At 39.4% G+C, this 16301-nt stretch overlaps 1 protein-coding gene across 5 annotated transcripts in view; it reads left to right on the top strand.

Moving 5' to 3' along the window:
- The window catches only part of TMCC1 (transmembrane and coiled-coil domain family 1), a 198376-nt gene that overhangs the window by 77958 nt on the left and 104117 nt on the right, over positions 1–16301 (top strand). For all 5 annotated transcript variants that reach the window (XR_010885409.1, XM_067303557.1, XM_067303559.1 and 2 more), the window contains 2 exons: positions 197–438; positions 14414–14470. Coding sequence is in view for 1 of the 5 variants with exons in the window: in XM_067303562.1 (XP_067159663.1) it covers positions 14465–14470 (6 nt within the window). In the remaining 4 variants the exon portion in view is untranslated. The remainder of the gene's footprint in view (positions 1–196; positions 439–14413; positions 14471–16301) is intronic.

Here is a 16301-nt window from a genome sequence, read left to right as displayed (position 1 = left end):
TTAAGGTACTTAGAATATGAAGTAACTTCAGTGGCTGCTTCTGATTTTAAATATGTCAAAGCTAGCAGCAACCCAATGTTCCAAATAATAGTTAATCCTCTTCTCTGTGTAAGACTTAGAGTATCAATCTGTGGTGGTGTTTTGTTGCTGATCAGATATTAATGGTGTTTCTTACTCTGGTTGTTAATTTTGGCAGGTTTTTCTCCTGTACAAGGAAGCTTTGTTGCCAAGATTTACTCTGAAAATGATCTACACTACTGACTGCAGCTGTCTACAAATGTAGAAGACTACAAATTGCATCTCCCCCCTCCCCAACTGTCTCATTTCCTACGGAATTTATGGTTCTGAATATTTTTAAATTATATCTCTACTGAAGACATTTGGATTATAACTGTGAGCATATCTATGCAAAGAGAGAAACTAGCCTGAGTAGCTGAGGTACGTATGTCTATTACCACTTATAACAAATTGATAATTGAAGTGTGTTGTTGAAATCGGGAATAAATGTGCTAGTTTGGGCAATGAAATCTTACTAAGTCTGCCCAAGAGTGGCAAGTAACAAAGACTTATAAAACTATGAAATCTGAACAGAACACAAATTCTTGAAACTTAGGTTCCCCCTTTACTTTAAGTAAGCTACATCTATTCTCCCACACTGGGGAAGAAAGGCAAGGTGGGAAAACATTATATGAGGGAGAGAACTCTAGCATGCATTTTTTTTAGATACAAATTGCTAAAACTATGAATAGTGTTGTAGATTAATGGAATATGCACACGTGCAGTGAGATCTTATGAGCACCAGAATATCCAACTGGCATTGTATGAAAGTTGGCCCTGTTTGAACCTGCTCTAGGAATATTCGGAAGTTTTCTTTCAGAAGAGTAAATAACTTGTGTTGTATGACCTGAGCCTTCACCCCTCACCCATTCAGTCCTTAAATGCTGCCAAGCTCTGCAGAGCATTGCTTCTTCCCAGGACTTGACTAACAATAAGTTGTCATTGAAATGCCCCTGTGAGGCAATGGTGGTTTCTTTATTTGGTAGAGGAAGACATAAGCATTCAGATGAAATTAGAAGATGTGTGCCTTGAATTGGAGAGCATAATGAGGGCTAGAAGTGAAGTAGATCTTGCTTATGTTCCTATACACAGGTCACAGCACTGTGATCTTTTGTTGCAAATGTCTTAATCTACAGTTTATTTCAAACTCTTAAGCATTTGAGCTTTGAAATATCTACTTAAGAGACAGGAACATACCAACTCACAGAAAGCAGAAGCTTCTCGGAGCAACTTGCCCATAATGTACAAGACTACCAGAACTGGGGCCTTGTTTTGTGACAATCTACGGAACTTTGTCCCACCCAGGAAACAGAAGATGGGGAAACTTTGCTCTTTAAGAGTCACAGAGCATCCAGTAGCTTGCCCAGTTGTATTTTACCTTAAGGTTTTTAGTTGTATATTCCATATCAAATTCCAAACCTGGAATGAGGGGATCAGCTAATTTCCTGTCTTTGAATTGGAAGAAGCTGGTATGTGTTGATATTATCTGCTGACTCTCCTTTCATAAGCTTCTTAAACACGGCTATCTTTTCTCTGATGTATATGTTCATGCTAACACTCACTGGCAGTGACAGTGTATCAGTTAATACCAGGTTATAGGGGAAGGTAGCCAAACACATCTCTTTTCTAGGAGACTCTGACTATTCATTAGCTTTCTTAATAAAGACAGAAAAAGCCAATGTGCTGACAGTAGATACTTGATGGAAGCATACATCGTGTATGCTGTGTATTTAGTAGGCACACTTAGAGCTTTGATTCAGGCTACGATGCTACTGGAGGACACTGGCCTTATCTGCCTGCTTTAATAGTCTGATGTTATCACCCCTGTAACAGGAAGGGAAAATGAACAGCGTCTGCGATGCTAGTGTAAATGATAATTGACAGTGAAGTGCTGTGGCTGAGAAGGGGACTGTTGTCTGCGCTGCGGTTACTCTTCTCCCTCCCTCCCCTGCAAGCTGAGCTAGCATCTAGGGGTGATAGTTTGTTAAATCAGTTAGCACAGGCATTGATATTTGGTTATGGTGGTATGCAGGCATAGCATTGGGCAGAAGAGTGTTTTCCTTTCCCGGGAACTGTGGTTTCATGAAAACTGGAGAAACACACCAGAGCTTCAGGAGTAAAATAATTTGCTGAGATACAAAATAAAATCTTAGTCTGTGTTTTAGATAATCTACTAGGGACTTGGATTAGTTTTGTGTTTTGGACTTTGTAATCCGACTAGGTGCCATTTTTAGCCATATGTAAATAAATAATGATCTCTGGAATTTGATCAGTCAAAATCAGTGCACATATTCCCCCAAAAGGTATAGTTTTGCAAAAAACTTTAATTGAACAATTTATTGAGTAACTCTGTCTGAAAACTGGTAGCAATAACTAGATTACATTTGTCCTTGATTGCAAAGCATTTTTTAAGGGCTTTATTTGCAATAACTGTAGTTTCTTTTTTTCAGACTCATATGAATAAAAGTGAATATTAATGTGTGGAATGGTAAAGAATTTGAGTATAAGATATAGCTTTCTTTGTAGTAAGAAATTATCTGAAAGGTGAATTGTCTCCCCCTGCTCTGGTCCTGAAACTAGCTTTTTTGTTTGTTTGTTTTTGGATGGAGATCATTATTTATTTATTCTTTTAAAATTAGATCACTTTAAAGAGCTGAGTTAGGGAACTGAGCAAACAAACCAACAAAATAGAGGGAATGGCAACTTGCAATGAAGGAGAAAAAAGGGAGCAGTAACCTTTTACTTGTTGGTTGCTGCCAGTTTGGGCTCATCTGACTGTGCCCCAAGTTATTCTCTATCTTGTAAATATTTTTAAAAGTTCTGGTACTAGGGTATTTGTAGGTAATTAATGGACAAGCATCTTTAATTCAGATTACATAGTTAACATTTGTCCTAATGGTTTAGAAATAAAACCTCGTGATTGTGGGAATTCAAGCACACAAGGAAATACTTGCATTAATTTTGCTGAAGTGTAAGCTTTTAATGAAGTATGATTTTTATCAAGGAAGTAAAATCTCTCTCCAGCCTTTTTTTTTCCTGGGTTTACTGAAATAAAAACAGAGCACAAATTTTCACTCAAAGGGAGAGAAGCTCAACCTATTATTCAACTATTAGTCATTTCTCATGATTTTTGTGTGTATGTGTGTTTGTGGAGCCAACAGTAGATCAGCTTGAGGGATCGTTTGAGCTACATATGAAGCTGCACCAACTGAATGTATTTTGGCCTCATCTTCTCAGGCAGTCTCTGCTGAACACAAAATAAAACAGTATGCTCACTGGCTATATGTATCAGCAGTTATGAAACCTGGAGGAAGATCTCTGCCTCTTTTAAGTGGGCATGTAGCATTTCTTAAAATGCTTATGTTTTTAAACTCCAGTAAGTTGCTTTGACCCACTCTTGCTGTCTCTGATGTGCCTTTTTGGGCAAGGTTATTAAGGAAGTGCTAGTATATAGCAGTATGGGCTTTCTGTTCTGTGGTTGTGTTATGTGAGAGACTCTAGAAAGTTAAGCATGGGGTTCAAAAAAAAGAATTGTCACTATTTCTAACCCCATCTCATTGCTTTGAGGATGGCAACTCGCATCTGAGCCCTCACTCTTTATTCATGAGAATGCCCAACAGCTGTATGTTGGAATGAATCATGATTTATGTCTGAGCTCTTCTAGTTCAGTGATAGCTTCTTATTAGCTCTTGCAGATGATGGTGGGAGACAGGATTATCATTGGATGACCCTGGGTCTTGTCTGCTCTGACGGGTGGCATAGTTGGACTGCTGTAATACCTAAGCTAGTGTGTATAGTTCCCTACATCATTGTGGGCCATAGTATGGGTATAGCATGCATGCCTGTACTTTAGGAAAAACTAAAAAAAAAAAAAAAAAGACTTGACTTCCAAGACCACCACAGAAAGTTCCTGTTGTCTTACATTCTGGAATATGCATTTTCTTCTTTTAGAAAAGATAAAAGGAAATAGCTGGTTGGAGTGAAGTTTCTCCATTTGTAGCACTTTCCTGGGATAGAGATCAGGATTACTTATGAGATGGCTTAAGAAAACTCATGATTTGGAGGCGTTCTTGTATTCTGATTTGTTTCTCGTGAGTTCGGGTTGCTCCACTGGCTGAAGTGTTTTGTCTGCATGTTTTGCATCAGGGTTGTTATATAACTGTCGGTCCAGTTATCCTTGACTAGATGATCCCAACGTTGGATAACTGCAGTGTTCAGTGGAGCTGTGCTTGAAAATAGTTGATGTATTTCCGTTAAGCAGCCGTGTTCACTACTGCGTGCCTTTGGTATTTAATGTCATGATGTGTCATGATGTTTTGCTGATTTTAATGCCTGAAATAGCACCCAAAAAGGAATGTCAAATGTTCTGTGGTAAGGGTCATAATAAATTGCAGCTGAATTTATGCACATCCTTTGGCAGTGGAGAGTAATTGATAGGCATTTGCCAGCAATTTGGTGTGAAAAATGATGTTTACTGAAACTGGGGCCTCCTAAATGAGTTTGATATTAAATGGGTTTGATCTTAAGTTTCAAAACAACGTTTTTCAAAATGAAAATGCCTGAGAAAGGGCCTATTATGCAATAAATGTAAAGATTATTAATTTATTTTATGACCAGATGCAAGAATCAAGGAAGGAAGCACCACTGCTAGTACTAGTATACTGCTTCCCACTGGGAAACTACTTTTGGATGCAGGGAGACTGGAGTAGTATGCTCACTGATGTCTCTATGGATTCCCATAGGCAAGCCCAGTTTCCATATACCAGAGTGGCTGAGTTAACTGCTGTCTTTGTGCAGTTGGATGTGGAGGTGGATATTAAAGAGCTAGCATATTTGTGTATGTAACTTAGCTGTGCTGTGTTTGCAGTTTGGATGTTCACTCCAGAAAAACTTAATTGTGTGTCAGTATTTTTATTACATATCAATATGTAATCTGTGGTTTGTTTTTAGTCTCTGAGAAGCCTAAGTCCAAAAAGTATAGTCCTTTACTCCTTTTAAAAGTATTCTCAAGACTAGTCAGCTGAAGCTGAGTGTGTCTGACCTTGCAGGGAAATATGTAGTCTGTCCATGCCAAGAAAGGTGATTAAAAGTAAATATTGAACATTGATCATACTTCTGGTATATCATAACTTGCACTTATAATGTCTCAAATTAGTGCACAAGAAAGAAAATAAACTTCAGTGTACTTAGACTGCTTGTTCGTGCTTAATGAACAAAGCAGGGAAGTCACAACTTCTGTGTGATAAGTTGCATTTATGGCTAACTCTGACCTCTGTTTCCAGACGCATGCTTTTTGCTCTAATCATGAGCCATTGCTGCTTTGGGTGCCATGGAAAATTTTTATGCAGTGCTAAGTTTCTCTGCGCTGAAGAGCTGCATAAACTCTTTGCAGAGGTTGGGCAGCATGCCAGCGCCCTTCAGGACAGGTGTTGGTGACCCTGCCTGCCTGGGCTGCGTTCCTGAGGCACGGGCTAGTTTGCCACTGCTGCTACTCGACAGAGTACCTCCATGCTCAGTTTTGTTCCTTGTCTCAAACTGCGCTTGAGCTACCTGAGATTTACAAAAATGGCTGTAATGAGTTAAATTTAAAACACATTGTGCCTGTATCCTGCTTCCGTCAGCAGCTGGTAGCAGATCGTTAGGAATGCGTGGGGAGAGGTCTGGATAAGGTGGTCCATTTCTGGTAGGTCCTTCCAGCCTCTGTCAGTTGTTGGCTGAAGGACTCCAAGCTGCCTTTAATGACAACTGAATATCGTCTTTGTAGCCCTGCAAGGAGGGACTTATTTATGCTTAATTGGAATGACAGATGTTTAATCAAACCAGTCCCAAATTAAGGCCATTATTGTACAGTAATATAATTTAAGAGTTGTACTTAATTAAAAGCTCCCAGGATTGGTTCTCTTGAGGAAAGATCAGGAAGGAAAATTGTTCTCTGAAGAGAAGGGATGAAGCTGTTTTTCCTATTCAGGATACCACAGTTTGGAAGTTGTGAAGCAGTGTAAACCATCGGTTTGTTAATGAGTGCTGGTAACCTCTAATCCGAATTTTCCTGTCTTGCATGCTTTACCTCATGTTTTAAGTAATAGAAATGCAATGAGGTGTCAGGTTTTGCTGCCTACAAGCTGGCTTTTCTAATGACAACGGTCTTCAGTCAGAGAAGAGCTTTTTGGGTGCTCTTCTCAACAGAATGAGGTGGAGCTATCATGTGGGATTCATGTTTCTTCTGAGCCCAAGTTTGTCTTTAAAGAGTGGGTGAGGTGTATTGTTTAGAGCAGATCTGCCTAAGATCTGGGGTGCAGTATGGGAATAATTACCAGTGTTTTGGATTAGTGGATTGATTTCCCCCCCCCCACACACACACTCTATTTTGACACTGAATGGGGCTAGGGTTAATCTTTGTAAATTGTTTGAAGTCAAAGCTTCTACTTTTTAACTCATCTGATGCTAAATATGAGTGGAAAGCTTTCGTATACCTGATACCAACAGTGGTAGAAAACAGTCGGAAAAGCTTGTGATTTTGCTGAGCTAAATGAAAACTACTTTTGATCTATCTTTTAGTAAGTCAAGTCAACATTACTGAAAGCTCAGAGAATGAGCACTGGTTTTGAGTCATCAGGGGGAGTATTTTACCACTCTGTGCCAGGTTAGTTCTACTTTCTTCTTTTGCAAGTCACTGTAAATATAATACTTCTCAAAATTCAGGGCTAAAAGCACTTGTTAAAACCACATGTAGCGTGGGTTGCTGGTAGGTGATATCGTTCTTTGCAAGCCTGTTAACGTAGCTTGCTTTAACCCTCTCATGTAACTCCAAGTCTGAAATAAAGCTTTCTCTTAGAACTGGAGGTGCTAAATCCTGCCGGCTTCTGCACTGGCATTGTCACACAGATGAACCTGCTAGGAGTTAAAGCGAGAGGCTATCTCTTTTTTATGACTAGCATGCCTAAAAGTCTCTCTAATCCCCAGTGTTCTGTAAAAGCTATAGTGCACCCTTTTTTCTCTTGGGAAGTGGAATGAAAATACCCGTATTTCCACTCTTTGTGATTCACTTGTTCCTGACATTTGAGGCAGCTTTGACACATTGAAAGTGGCAGCATCTCCTGGCAGACGGACAATAAGGACAAGAAGAGCTTTGCGCGTGCGTGCGCGCGCCTTCTCTCTCTCGCTCTCTCCCTGTTTCTCTCCTGAAAAGATACTGCCAAAATTTCTGGCATGGCCTAATAATGTTGTATTTTTCGAGAGGCTGGAGCATCTGATCCAGATAATGCAAATGTTGATAGCAAAAGTAGGTAGTAGGAGCATAAATCCTCACAGTTGAATGATTTGAGATGTTCCAAGGAATGAAATCTGTTCTGATGAACAATTTCTTGCAAGTGGGGGAAACTAAAGAAACTAAATTATTCCTTTTCACCTTTGCATGTATATAATTAATTTAGTCTTTCAAGGCAGGCTTTTTTATTACTGTACTACTCTTGGCTTTTTTCCATGAGAAGAAATAATTCCACAGCTGGTCTCAACCGTGTAAATGAAACAGTTGCCTCTACAGCAGTGAAATCAGAGCATTTCTATGCTGCTGTATGTCCCTGCAACAGTGACAACTGATTAAAGCAATTTAAAACAGTTTATTCAAGCGGTGAACTGCGGCTTGTTTTGAGAAATAGTACTCAGCACCTGAAGTTGGATTTTAAATGAGAATGACATGAATATATACTGTTGTAGCAGTTTCTTCTTGTTATGGACCAAGTAAGCTTGAAGCCTTCCTCATCTCGGAATTGAGAGGAGCAGGTTGTGCTGATTGCTGCATTTTCCCAAATTATCATGTCTTAAGCAACCTTCACCCCCTTGCCTTCCTCAGGGCTGTGGGGCTGTTAGCTTTCCTTTGATTGCCTCCTGCTTTATCCATAGTCAGCATGCCTCTAGCCAGCCTGGATGCACCCAGCTATTGCTGCCTGTTTTGGAGCTGTGCACCTGGGACTGATTTTATCTGTGTCATTCTCTTCCCTGCTCAAGTCCTTGACAATCACTTCACAATTGCTTATGACTTTACTGCCTGCCAGAATGTAGAGAGATAAGTCACATAATATTAATAAAACCCAACTAATATGCAGGTCTTTATTGTTCATCTTGTTGTGAGCTGTGACTTCAGACTGTGAGTGTATGCAGGCATCTAATGAAAAATGACTTGTTGCTATTGATTATGTTAGCCAGTGTCTTATTGCTGTCTTGGAATGCTTGTTCCTTATTTCCCTATATACAGAGCTCTCTTCTTTATGGAAGACCCAATATTTTGAATATTCTCTTGATATTTCTCCTTTCTTTTCCAAAATGCTTTAGGAAAGGTAGTTTCTCCATTTTCAAAAGGCAATATATGAACTGCAGAAATCAAATTATTTTTGTTTGGGTGAGTCCTTGCTGAAGCTGATGCGAGATGCTGTTTCTCCTGCTATTCTGATCATAGTTTCAGATCTGAGGCTTTTGATAACACCATTTTGAAGTAATTATTCCCTGTGTCCATACTGCCTGTCATCTTTCACTTCATCCTCAAGTTGCTATAACACAACTCTGGTAAGATTCTTCCCATTTTTTTCAAAGCTGAGTTGATTTTTTTTTTTTCCTGTTTCAGTTCATATTGCAGCCACAGAAACAGCTGTGTGTGGAACAACTAAAATGGTGGGATGTCATGCTGTGGGGTTGAAAAGGAGCAACAGGGGGCAAAAGAGGGTGGAAATTCTTTGAATTATTTCTGTCATACGCTTTGCCTTGTGAAGGAGCAGCCTCGGATCCCTGCCGGGGCTGCGGCCGCTTGCTCCGGCTGCGGAGATGGTCCGTTCGGAGGCCTTCCAGTGACGCGCTGAGTTCACAACATGCAGCTGGGCCGTTTGTAGAACACAAATGTGGTTGTAACCTTTTTTCTTTAGCAAAGAGCAGAGCTGTGCCTGAGGAAATACTGTAGATCGGCTTTCTTTTCAGTGTGGTTTTGAGGAAGAGTGGGTGAGGATGTGGCTTTTTTGAAACAGGTCAGAAAATAGAGTGCAAGTGTCAGCTGTTGGTCATGTCTAGGCAAACTGTGCAGCTGTAAACTGCAGCCTTGTGAAACTTCTTCCACAGCATACTTATTTTTGATGGGCAGAATGTAAAACATTAATTTTTAATCCGTCTTGTTAAAAAGAAAGACTTGCTAAAAGTCAAATTTCCTTTTTATGTCTAGTAAAACAGTCTTTATAGGAGTTCTTTGCATATACAAAAACCCATCAAATGTGTTTTTATTCTAAAATACCTGCAGGCTTCATTTCTAGTGTTGTCTCTGAATCTTTAAGTCCATTCACGAAAATTATAGAAAATGTATATATGTGAGCGACTGTGGATATTGGCAAATTGAAAGGTTCTAGTTAAATCTTCTTTGATCTAGATTTAACTTTTCTGAGGCACTGCCTTTATAATGTGATGGCAAATAGCCTGTGTCTAGTCTTTGGCCTTGTACACTATCTGCTCATAAGCAAATCAAAAGGAGGCAGCAGTGAAACAACCTGTCAAAATGGCATTCACCTTATAGGGGTAAAGTTTAAGTTTGTTTTTCTACTCCAAAAGCCTTATGTAACCTGAAGGCAGCTGCTTGACCTTTCTATGTTTGGTTCTTCATCTGAAATCTAAAGAAGTAATTGTAACTGACTGTAAAGTAGGATCTTTCCAAGGGTAAATACATAGACTTATTCACCTGCTGTGGTAATGCAAACCTGTAAGTACTTTATATAGCTAAGGAATTCATCAAGGTGAAAAAAGTGTATTAAACTTAACCAGTGCTTTTTAAAAAGAGCAAAAAAAACCTGTTAAACTGAGGAACCAGTGACATTGCCCCACAATGAGACTATTATGGAATAGTAGCTCTAGAAGCAGCTTCCCAGTCTTGAAACTCTTGGAATACATTATAGGTCTCAAGCTATAGACTCTGAAATGCGTTGCTTTGATTTTCATGACAAAGCCAGTTTAACCCCAGATATCCAGTCCCTCATCCTGCACTTTATCCACCAAACTGTGCTCCTGCCGAATCCGTGTTTTGAGAAGGGAGATCAAGGATAGCACAGATGGCATCGTTCAGCTGACTTCCTTCTTGACTTCTGGATAATGTTGTGAATAGGCTGGCGGGTTTAGGGAAATCATTAGGCAGAAATCGGTAAAACCTATTATTATCTTAGTATCTTGTTTTTGTCCTGAAATGCTGTACAACTGGCTTAAAAACTGGGCAGTAGGTCTCTTGCTCTGCCCGTGTCCTCGTACCTCCTGTCTGGCTGGACTGCACGGTTTGGGCTCCCTTATCCAAAGCCCTGTGGATTAAACCAGTGAATTTCTTGGGGCGTGCCGCCTGCCGCTCCTTCCCAGTTCATCAAACCTGATTGCCTTTGGGCTGTTGCCCTTTCAGGAAAGTCTGAGCTGCAGAGCCAGAACGGAGATGCGGCTCATGTTACACACTCCAGGCAGGTGTTTTTCCTCTTTTGCTAACTGCACTGTTTAATTTGCTGAGTCTTCCTGTATTTGTCTTTCAGTTTGCTCTTTCAGCCACGCTCCATTTACTTTCCTGCTCTGAGTAACTTCATCGTTAGGGTTGTGGCTAGGTGGGGGGCAACCATATGACTTTTGTCCCTTGTTCTTCCTTTGGGCTTTGCTAGAATTCTAAGAAATCTTTTCTTGTGTGAATTTTGGAGGAGTAGAGGGAGTTCTGTCCTGAAAACTACAGGTATCCTTTCCATTAAAGATAGTATTGGTTTTGACCTTTAAGTCTTTTTTTCAGTTTTCTGCCATATCACTTAGTTTCTTTGTGTTTAATTATTTCTTATGTCTTTTTTTCCATTCTTGCCTCAGTTTTCCATTCTGATGTTTTAAAAATTGTTCTGTCATAGCATAATAGCTATATATACCTGTTTCTCTAGGTATGTGTAGTCATACCACTATCCAGTTCTTCTGAGTCAAATTATTTACTCCATTATCGTCTTCCTCTTTGAATGTTCTCCAAACCGCAGCCCCCTAGAATCTTACACCCATTCCGGTTTTTCCCAAGTTCCTCTTTCTGACAGGATTACTTGTAAACACCCAAGGCTTCTCCTTATTTGCTCTGCTGCTTGTTGCTGCTGAACAATGATACTTTTGAAGTGTCTTAATCCTTCTGCGGACCTAAGCTGCTTGCTAGGATTCCCAGTTCCCATAGTATGGTATTTTCCAATATGTGACTATTGCCCGTCCAGTCTTTTTTGCTAAACTGTTTGCCTTGATACTGAATCCTTTTTGAGATGAATTTCTCAAAATAATCTGGGCTTTCTCAAGGCAATCTGGGCTCTTAATAAAAAATATCCTTCCCTTGAGGCAACTAAAAAACCCTGTTTTTTGCTAAACAGGAGAAATTATAAGCATCTACATAAGATCCCTGCTAACTGTAGACTACAACTCCATGATGAGATATTAATTTGAGATTTTATGTAATAAAACAAATGTGAGAGTTCTTTAGATAATTGTACTTGAACATTAATGTTAAGGGTTTGAAATATTCAAATACTGTGCAAATAATAGGTATTGAAATATTCTGCAAAAAGGCAGAATCTTGGGTTTTCTTTTATTGAAAATACATTTTTTTTTCCTTCCCCATTTCTGCAGTTCTGTACTGTTTGTGTCTGTAACAAGTGCTCACACTTCAAATGTCAGTCCTGAGCTGTGTTTCAATGGTAGTTTCAGAGTTCATTTTACTTGCAAATAATTGTATTTTTGAAGTGAGTTCATTTAGAGTCAACATTTACTTGAATACAGTTTAACCAAAATCTAATGGGCCAAGATTTTTTTTGACTTCTGATGTTGATCTTAAATACTTGACAAATTCCTGAAATTTTCATGTTATGTAGTGTTTGAGGGAAATGGTTATAAGGAAAGAATGGAAAGTAACTGTTTTTCCTTGTAGATGTTCCTGCTGTCTGGAGCAAAACAGCACCAGCAATACTTGATTTATTTCCGTCCTCCCTCCAAATTCTCTAATATGTATATGTAGCATTCATGCTAGTTAAATGGCTCTGCAATAGAGGTGTTACATTTGTGAAAACATAAGAAGGTGGCTAAGATTTTGTCTGTTCTTCAGTACGGGAAAGTGGAGAAACTTCAATCAGACCAGTGCAGTAGTTTTCCAAGATTCAGAAGAAAAATAGAGATTCTGACAGAAAATGAGAAATGATTTGTATTTGTCAGTGAAGACTCTGATTCACAGAGGGAAATGTGAGTAGTTGTCATGACTTTACGTCTCAAGCCAGTCCACGGGGGCTCTGGAACATGGACTGTGCGGTGTAAAGGCTGGGAATTGAATCGAGTCAGAAGCATCTGTTGACCTACAGAATCTTATAGTGCCATAGAACATCTCTATGAAGACCTACCTGGCAGAATTTGTTAGTGGTACCTTGCACGTTAACAATATTTTGCACACGGTGCCTAATTCTCTACTCAAACTGTTGTAGAAACAGTTTCTTCTATGTCAAAACTTTTTTCAAAAATACTTTCATTCATCTTCCCTATATCACTTTTTTCCTAATTTCTTCATATTTGCTGTCATCACTTCCTTCTTCATATTCTAGCATCCTACTTAAGTGTTTCTAATTAACATTTTCTTTCTCTCTGCTGTCTTTCTGGAGATGGGAATCTGAGATGTGTAATAGTCAAAATCTCCCAGTAGTGCAGTGTTTTGTAGTACTCCACTGAGTGCTAATGTATTCTGAAGCTTGCTTCATTTTTATTCTGCAATAAAATGTAATAAATATGGATAAGATCCCTGAAATATAAAGTGCTTTAAAGAGAATAGGTATAGTTTGGAGCAAGTTATCCCATGCTTCTGTGCCCTGCACCTAGGGGAGGATTATCTCTGTTGGTAAGATGGTGCTTCATGCTGACCACTTTATTCTTTAAGCTTTGCTGAAACTGTCCAGGAGAGTTTGATTATGATGGGTTTCCTTATATTTAAGGCTTTTCCTTTTGGAAGCTTTAACCGATTGCCAAATTCAATTTTCATGGATGATCAAAGGTTTAGTTAGGATCTTGGCTTCATCTCAAAGAGCTCAATTACTATTAAAACCCTTAAACAAATTCTAAAGCATTAAGGAGCTAGCTACTTCCATAGTTCATTTCTAGATAGTCACTGAAAATTCAGCCTTTGGAAAGGTTACCAAAGTGTTTTAGATCCTGGTTAGCTGTTGGTGAGTTGTATTTTGTTTGCCTATAGATGTGTTCCTTTACAAGAAAAAAAGTACTACAGTGTTTATTTTGGTCTTACCAGAGTACCAAGGATCAAATCACCCCAAATAAAGACCCATTAGGCAAGTATGGCTTCGAAGCTTGTGTCACTCTCCTCAAGAACTAATGAGTAACTAATCACCTTCAGAAAATCAGGGTGATTTAGCTGTGTTTCAAAATAGTATCTGAACCCTCCCACAAGTCTGGCTACAGAAATGCTGCCAGTTTATCTGTTGTCGCTGCCCTGTTGTCATCTTCTAATGGTATTCCTCTAGCAGGCCTTCGTCCGTATGTTTCCTTGTCACAAACAGCAAACGGCTCATCAAAACGCCCTTGAAATACATTGTCCTCTCCTTTAGGAAAACGGAGCAAGGCCGAAACGATGACCTTGGGCATGGTATGCTTTGCCTAGGCTGGACTCAAGCTTCTGGATCCCTTACGCTGGTTCTGCGTCGAGTGTGACTCGAGGTTTCACTATCACGTCTGCGCAGAAGGGGTTCGGTGCGTCAGAGCAGTGTAGCCTTCGCAGGGCGCTGCGGCGGTGCCGCTGGGGTAGCGGAGGCAGCGATAGCTTTCCTGCCCCCCGGTCAAGGGTGCCGTTATGCGTAATCGCAGTTCAGCCAAGGTTAGAGGCGCTTGCACAAGCGTTGCTGTCAGACGAGCTGGAAGGTGGTCGTGTTTCAGAGTGCTCACAGTTCTTATGGCATAGTAGGTGAGCCCCAGATAAACAAGAGCAAAGCGGCTTCACCTGTGCCCAGAATATTTGAATGAATAAATAGGAGAAAATAAATTTGTGCAGACCAGTCTGTCTTTGCAGGCTGTAGCCGGAAGGCTAGCTGTGCTTTTGGCACATACTGGTGGCCGTAAATCCTAAGAGGAAACATTCTTTCACAAGAACTTTGTGATTAATCCTATAAGATTCAGTTTTAACTTCAATTATATTTGTATTCTTCCAGCTATTTGAGAGTTTAAAATAGTCTGGCTTCCAGGGCAGTTGCATTTAAATGAAAAATGTAGAGTTGGAACCATCCTCACTTTGTGCCATCTATGTACATCTTTCCTCCCCTTTCCAGGATTTGCATCTCATACCCAATTTCTTTTGCAGTTTTGTTCAGCAGAGGGACCCCTGTATGTCAGCCATGCTTAAGGACAACTGATGGAGGCAAGTACTAGTTTATATATTCACACCTATCTAATATTGGTTTTGGCAGTTTCTCCTTTTGAACTGTTTTGTTTCCCAGTGCTGCTGTGAAATAATTGCAAAATGGAGGACTATATGAACATGTTCTGGGATGTAATAATATTATAGCATCTTCTGCTCAGTGTGACTGTATGGAATTATTAATTTTGTCTCTGATGTACTGTCTTCTCATAGGAATCAGGAATGTGTGTTCCTGAGCTTTATGCTACAAGGCACTCTTTCCTCTCTCAAACAGAATGTAAAGGTTATAAATGGAAAAACAAGCACAAAACTTGAATACTAATGGAAATAAATGTGCTAATTAATCTTGCTGACTCATAGCTCTTATTTCTGAGTAAAGTTTTTTCCCTTAAAGTAGATACTAGGACAAATGAATAGTTTTAAGGAATTTCATACCAGAAATGCAATCTGAAAAGCTCTTTTTCAGGCCCACAACAGATTTATCAAATGGAAATATGAATGGACAGATGTTCACAAAGCTCCTGCAGGAGCCTTTTAAAGATACAAGTCAGTGTAATTTCAGAAATCAATCTCAGAATACGCAGGGATAGCAGTGACTTGTTTGTGAATTAATTGTAGCCTGATTTGTATCAGGTTGGTTTATATGTAAGAAGAGGCAGATTAATGGTTTCCACCAAAATAATACATGGAACTCTAGTTAGACTGAAGTGATGTTCTTTAAGATCATCATTATTACCAGTGATAATCTGGATGGAAAACTACAGTTCAGAAAAATAAATACTGAGGGAATTGCTAAAATAAAGGCAGCCATAGGTCAGCTGTCAAGTTGTCTTTTATACACCAAATAATTCTGGGGCTTTTGCTGTTTAACTAGTGAGACTTTTTGCCGGAACCATATTGTGAAGACCTACACTTCAACTTTCTGGAAGGACTTTTACATTAGGAAAAGTAAAAGTAATATTAAAAATAAGAGAGCTTGAAAGTCCAAGGAAGTTACTAGCTATAAAGGCACTAAAGTAATTTAAGTATGTTAAGTATGTAAAAATAAAAGGTTGACTGCTAAATGTTTCTGATTCTGCCACAGAACTTCTGCATGAATATAGGTGCGTAACTTCATTTTTCTGGGCTGCGGTTTATTACTTTGCTTTTAATAGGTTATTCATTAAACTGGCCAATACATTGAGACTCAATGCTTATAACATGTTTTCAAAGTACTCATATATGGAGGAATACAAATATATTTATAGAAAGCAAAATGCTGGAATATAAGTAGTGAATTTCATCTCGCCTCCGGCTGATAGCTAAGACATTTGGAAAAATGGAAGAGTGAGGCAGCTCTTTTGATATATTTTGGATGCCAATTTGGACAGCGTTTTGGAATATCTGCTTCATCGGTTGTGCCAGGCTTCAGGTGCACAAAATTGAGAGCTCTCTAATTGTAACCTCAATGCATTATGCTTCTGCAGCTGTTTTAAGATAGAAATGAATGCGCTTGCATCCCAAACATACATTGCATTTTAAATAAAATGGGTTTTTAAAGCTTGGGCTGCCTTCTGCCAAGATTGAGGTGGACCTCTGTGATCTGGGTTCTATATTTATAGAAGCCTAATCAAAACTTTCTCCTGCAAGAAAACAATGATCAGCTTCCGAGCATGTGATCTCATGGTGCAGATGTGAAACTCTTCCAGATACTGTGTCCTTCCTTCCTCTTTCCTTTGCTGCACTTCTCCAATAGTGTGTTGCTATGTAAGTGCTCAGCTGCAAGGTAGTATAACCAGCTCCTGTCTGAGCCCAGTCTGGTATGAGAGGTGAGGTTGAGATCGTCTGGGGA

This window comes from Apteryx mantelli, chromosome 12 (assembly GCF_036417845.1).
Source record: "Apteryx mantelli isolate bAptMan1 chromosome 12, bAptMan1.hap1, whole genome shotgun sequence".
NCBI classification, from domain to species: Eukaryota; Metazoa; Chordata; class Aves; order Apterygiformes; family Apterygidae; genus Apteryx; species Apteryx mantelli.
Note: the sequence above shows the minus strand (reverse complement) of the source record. Positions and strands in the feature narration are given on the sequence as shown.